Raw genomic sequence first — 6,231 nt, 5'->3', positions numbered from 1 at the left:
GGCTCTGGACGCGCAGGCTCAGCGGCCATGGCTCACGGGCCCAGCCGCTCCGCGGCATGTGGGATCTTCCCGGACCGGGGCACGAGCCCGTGTCCCCTACATCGGCAGGCGGACTCTCAACCACTGCGCCACCAGGGAAGCCCTCCATGTAGTTTTGACACTACTTTTTTATTGATTCTGGAAAACAGCGCTCTGAATGTTGCAATCAGTGGTGCAAAGATCACTTTCTTTACTTTTGCAGATCACGTGGAGGTCAAGGTGGGAAACCCCTTTGTTCTCCTGCAACAGAGCTCTTCCCAACTGGTGTCACACCTCCTGCTCGAGCGACAAGTTCCCCCAGAGAGGTAGGAGCCAGGCCTGGGCCTTCCTAATTGTTCATCAAGGAAACCAAGGGCTCAGTGGGGCTGTGTTTGAGTTCAATACAGGAAGTTGAGATTTCTTCCAGACTTTTCCCTTAATTTGCATTTACTCTTATACAAGCTACATTAAAATTCAGTGTGCCTTGTTTCTTTCTCTCTCTCTACCTCTAATGTTTATATTGCAAGTATAAAATTAAGGGATGACTCTTCACTTATGAGTAGGCAAAAATCCAAAACTTTGATAACACATTAGTTGGTGAGGCTGTAGGAAAACAAGCATTCTTACAGATTGCCAGCAGTATATAAATTAGCACAGCCCCTGTGGGAAGGCAGTTTGTCCATATAGACTAAAATGACAAACCACATTTTTGACCTAGCAGTCCACCTTGGGGAATTTATCCTTTGTTATAAGTATGAAAAATGCTCTATGTACCAAGTCATTTTATTATAGCTTTGTATGGCATAGCCATTGTCCGCTAATAGGAGACTAGTTAAATTCAGTTTCTTCCACATAATGGAATGCTATGTAGCTGTAAAAAAAGAATGAGGGGCCTCTCTGTAGAGGGCTATGGGCAGATCTCCCAGATTTGTTATTAAGTAAAAAAGCAAGGGGCAGCGAATTGGGTCTAATAGGCTGCCTTTTGAGTTAAAAAGAGAGGGGGTAGGGGGAACAAGTAGAGAGTCTACATTTACATTTGCTTGTTTACACGTAAAGAAATTCTGAGATTGGGTGATGGTGCCCAGGCACTGAGGCCTTACATGCCTTCTGCTTCTCTCCCTCCAGGCTGGCAGCCCTTCTGGCCCGAGAGGGTCTCAGCCTGAGTGTGCCACAGGTCATTGTCAACTGCTGCTGTGAGCCCCTTGCCCTTTGCTCTTCCCGTCAGAGCCAGCAGACATCATCCCTTCTGACCCAGTTGGGCATCCTGACCCAGCTGCATACCTCCCACTGCCTGGAGGACCTCCCACTTTCTACACTGAGCTCCTCAAAGCCAACTGAGAATCCCACGCTGGAGAGAAAGCCCCCCTCCTCCCCGAGGGATTCATCAGGCCCAGCCCTCACCTCCTCTGCCTTGGCCTTCCTTAAGTCCCGCTCAAAGCTGCTGGCTACCGTGGCCTGTCTGGGGGCTTCCCAGGGGTCAAAGATCACCAAGCCCGGCTTGACTTGGAAGGAGCTTCGTGGCCGCAGGGAGGTGCCTCTGACTGCAGAGCAGGTAGCCCGGGAGTGTGAGCGCCTCCTGGAACAGTTCCCTATGCTTGAGGCCTCCCTCCTAGCTGCCTGGGAGCCCCTACGAGGGTCCTCCAAGCAGGGGCAGAGTCTGGCAGCGAGTCTCTGTGGCCGGGCCAGTCTTTCTACCGTCCTCCTGGGCCTGCATTCTCCCATAGCCCTGGATGTGCTCACCAAGGCCTTCGAGGAAGCCCTGGTGGCCAGAGATTGGCACCGGGCCCTTCAGCTCACTGAAGTGTACGGGCGAGATGTGGACGACTTGAGCAGCATACAGGATGCCGTCCTGAGCTGTGCTGCGGCAGGTGGTGAGCAGAAAGCCATGCCTCCCTCCTTCACCAATGGTAATAGTATTGGGCATTCACTGAGTGGATCACGCATCTGATGCTCACAGTAACTCTAGAGAAGGGTGCCACCATAATCTCATGATACTGAGAGGCGAACGAGGCTCAGAGGGTAGGAAACTGCCCAGGATAGTCAGTGGTAGAGCAGAGCTTAGAGCCCAACTCCATCGAACTTTAGGACAGGCACTCATAACCAATATTCTCAACCCTGCATGGCAGAATCGTTGTGAAATTCTATAAACTACAAATATCAGAGCCCCGTTTCCAGAAGCCCATGATAGGGTTCAGGCAAGTGTTTGCTTTAAAGTAGGGGTCAGGAAAGTTTTTCTGTAAAGGGCTTTGTAGGCTATACAGGCTCAGTTGCAGCTACTTGGCTCTGCCATCATAGCGTGAAAACAGCCATAGACAATACATAAACGAGTGAGCATGGCTGTATTCTAATAAAACTTTATTTATAAAAACAGACTCTGGGCCTGTTTGACAGCTCCCCAGGAGACTCTGATGTGTACCCGGAGTTGAGAGCAATGACCTACAGCCCTCCACTAGGGGGAGCAAGAGCTGGGCGGGCTGTGGGGAGTGGCTTCTGGGCAGGGGCTCGGCTGCCCTGTGGAAAGGAGAAAATCTTTCCTTTTTCTTCCTCTCCTTTCACCTTTTCTCCCTCTCTTCAGAAAGTCCCGTGACTATGATTACATTTGCATAAAGAGAAACAGGGTATAGTATTTCTCCTATAGTGTTCCAAGTGTAAAAACTAATTCAGGTCAGAAGGATCTTCAGGATCCTCCAAGCTCCTGTTTTGTGAAACTGAACAAAGCCCTTCTCTTAAGAAGTAACCTGGACTCTTGAGCTCCAGCGCCAGCCTTGCTGAGCATCTTTTTGTCTTGTAGTCAAAGAAGGTTGGCAGTACCTGTTTGCTGTGAAGGATGCATCTCTGAGAAGTCGGCTAACACTGCAGTTTGTGGACCGGTGGCCCCTGGAGTCGTGCCTGGAGATCCTGGCCTACTGCATTTCAGACACAGCTCTCCAAGATGGGCTGGAGTATGAGCTACAGAGAAAGCTAGCAGAGCTGCTGGTGTATCAGAAGGTATAGGATTCGGCATCAGGAGAAAGGAAATAGGCTTCTCACCTTACTACCAACTCCAGCCTATTCTCATGTGATGGTGGATTTTAAGAAACAGAAAATCTGGGGCTGGCTTTTGCTCTGTATCTGGCTTCTGTTCTTAGGTGAAGAGTGAGGGAGCCTCTCTCTGGTTCCTATTTTATTTACTCCTATAATTTTAAATATGTACATGTCAGACAAGGATTAAAAATTCATAATAAAATTAACACTGGAATGATGCTTTACAGTCCACAATGCCTTTTTCATATGTACAGGCACACCTTTTTTTTACTGCATTTTGCTTTATTGCACTTTGCAGATACTATGTTTTTTACAAATTGAAGGTTTGTGGCAACGCTGCATTAAGTAAGTCTCTTGGCACCATTTTTCCAACAGCACTTAAATCACTTCATGTCTACGTGTCACATTTTGATAAGTCTCACAGTATTTCAAACTTTTTCATTATTGTTATATTTCTTATGGTGATCTGTGATCAGTGAACTCTTTTTTTAACTATTTTTAAAGATTTATTTATTATTATTTTTTGGCTGCGTTGGGTCATAGTTGCGGCACGCAGGATCTTTTGTTGCAGCGCGCAGGCTCTTCATTGTGGTGCATGGGCTTCTCTCTAGTGGTGGCGTGCAGGTTTTTTTCTTCTCTAGTTGTGGCACGCAGGCTCCAGAGGGCATGGGCTCTGTAGTTTGCGGTACGTGGGCTCTAGTTGAGGCGCGTGAGCTCAGTAGTTGTGGCATGTAGGCTTAGTTGCCCCGCAGCACGTGGGATCTTAGTTCCCTGACCAGGGATCGAACCCACGTCCCCTGCATTGGAAGGCGGATTCTTTACCACTGGACCACCGGGGAAGTCCCTGTGATCAGTGAACTCTGTTTTTGCTATTGCAAAAACATTGTAACTAGATGCATGCTCAAATTAATTGCTAAAACTAATTTTTTGGCAATAAAATATTTAATTAAGGCATGTACTTTTTTGTAGGCAATGCTATTGCACAATTTATAGACTACAGTATAATGTAAACATAACTTTATTTGCACTGGGAAACCAAAAAATTCGTGTGACTCACTTTATTATAATATTCACTTTATTGTGGTCTGGAACTGAACCCACAGTATCCCTAAGGTATCCCTGTATATTTGAGCTCTCTGTATGTTTTATGTATATTGTGTCTTGTTGTTCAAGAGTTTTTATAGAATTTAATCTCTTATGTCTTTTTTAAAGATTGTTTTAAACTTCAGCTAAATTTCAGGAGCCATTTTGAAAGGGATGCATGAGAGTGACAGTTTCACAGTGAAAGATTCTTGGATATATATGTCATATTCAAGATCAAGAGGCTCGGGAAGACAGATTTCGATGGTACAGCTACATAACAAGTATACATATATGCTAATTTTTCCATGTGTGCTTGGAGCCAAACAGAGCTCAGAGCCCAACCAGGGAAAGTGAAAGTGGCAGGTGAAAAAAGATTTTCTTTCCACTCTTCCATAGCAGTTTTCATGCAGAGCTAAAATGCTGCATGAAAGGTGATCCCACAGAGCATTCAGGACAGAAGAATAACCTGTCTAGAGTTTTGAGCTGGAGGGGCAGGGGACAAGTGACTCCAGAAGACTGAACAAGCTGCAAAGCACAGAAGCCTCTGAGAATTGTCCTCCAAGTGAAAGGCCCCAATCCTGGCCTCCCCACTCAGCCTTTGCTCCCTGATTATACTTGCTGGATAGGTTCTCTCACCTCTCCAAACACTCTTTGTCCCGTTCGTTCTAATCCCTCCTCTGTCCTGGCAAGTTCTGACAGCCTGACTTTGGGACAGAGACCTGGGGATGGCCCATCCCTGGAAACTCCAATGACTTGTTCCTGAGCGGAGAAATTGTAGTGTGGTTTGATAGCTTTTTCTGTCTTTCCTTAGATTCTAGGTTTGCAAGCTACCCCCATGTGGTGTGACTGGCAGACCCTGAGGAACTGTTGTGTCGAGGACCCATCAACTGTCATGAATGTGATTCTAGAAGCCAAGGTACCATTTTCCTGGGTACTATTCCCCTTCCTCCTCTTTCCAGAGTTGCTATTCCTTAGCTGGTTATGTAGACTTCTTTCTACATATCAAGGTTCACATTTTTTTCTATAACTATGTAACACTTTTTTTTTTTCTCTTTTGTGTGTGTGAAACTTACCAACATACGTAGAAGAATAGAGAATAATACAGTTGACACTTTTGTACTTTCACCCTTGTTTTCATACACAAGATTTCCTACACTGTTTTCACTAGGTACAGAATGTATACCTAGCATTGGAATTGCTGGATCATGAGACATGAGCATCCTTACCTTTTCTAAGATGTTACAACATTGCTCTTCAGATCCGTCGTCCTGTCCCTGTTATTCTCCCACTCACAGTTCCTGTTGTTCCATCTTCTTAGCAACTTTGGCATTGTCCAGCTTTTCACTTTTTTGCCAATAAGGTGGTATGTCATTATGGTGTTAATTTACATTTCCATGATTACTAATGACCTTGATTATCTTTTCATGTGTTTATTGGACATTTGAGTGCTAAGGAGACTTTTTTTTACCGTTTAAGGAGCTGATGTACCATAGTTCAAAATGTAGATGTATTTATTCAGATGTTCATTCATCCGGGAAACCTTTATTGCCTGTCTGTTATTTACCACTGTGCTAGATGGTGTTGAAACAAAGATAATTAAGCTTAGTCCTTACCCTTGTGCAGCTCACATTTTGGGAAAGTGGGGAGCAGGGCGGGGCGATGCGAGACACATCCCTGGGTGATTGCGATATACCAAGTGACCGAAGTAAGCCCAGACTATGGTGGGAGCACAGCCAGGTGCCTAAGACAGCCCAAGAACAGGAAGCATCCTGAAGAAGGTGGGCCCAGGCAGAGTTGTGAGGAGGGCCTTCCAGGTGCCATCATATTAGCATACATGGACAAAGCTCTGGGAAGCTTTAATCCAGAGTTCACAAATTTGGTGTTGGAAGCGGGGGTAACAAGGGGTGATATCAATGGAATCCAACCCCAGCATGTTTGTTTGGCCCATGTAGTATTGCTCTGCAGAATTTTTAGTTTTTCATATTGATTTCATTGCCAACATTGTAAAATAGGGAATTTTTTTTTTTTTTTTTTTTTTTTTTTTTTTTTTTTTTTTTGTGGTATGCGGGCCTCCCTCTGCTGTGGCCTCTCCCGTTGCGGAGCACA

The 6,231-nt window shown here is 45.6% G+C and overlaps 1 protein-coding gene across 12 annotated transcripts in view; it reads left to right on the top strand.

The window, feature by feature from the left end:
- ZFYVE26 (zinc finger FYVE-type containing 26) overlaps nucleotides 1–6,231 on the top strand; it is a 76,915-nt gene that overhangs the window by 27,669 nt on the left and 43,015 nt on the right. For all 12 annotated transcript variants that reach the window (XR_008618687.1, XM_055088549.1, XM_055088548.1 and 9 more), the window contains 4 exons: nucleotides 242–344; nucleotides 1,144–1,889; nucleotides 2,810–3,006; nucleotides 4,937–5,041. Coding sequence is in view for 11 of the 12 variants with exons in the window: in XM_055088549.1 (XP_054944524.1) it covers nucleotides 242–344; nucleotides 1,144–1,889; nucleotides 2,810–3,006; nucleotides 4,937–5,041 (1,151 nt within the window). In the remaining variant the exon portion in view is untranslated. The remainder of the gene's footprint in view (nucleotides 1–241; nucleotides 345–1,143; nucleotides 1,890–2,809; nucleotides 3,007–4,936; nucleotides 5,042–6,231) is intronic.

The sequence above is a fragment of the Physeter macrocephalus genome, chromosome 11, assembly GCF_002837175.3.
Source record: "Physeter macrocephalus isolate SW-GA chromosome 11, ASM283717v5, whole genome shotgun sequence".
NCBI lineage: Eukaryota > Metazoa > Chordata > Mammalia > Artiodactyla > Physeteridae > Physeter > Physeter macrocephalus.
Note: the sequence above shows the minus strand (reverse complement) of the source record. Positions and strands in the feature narration are given on the sequence as shown.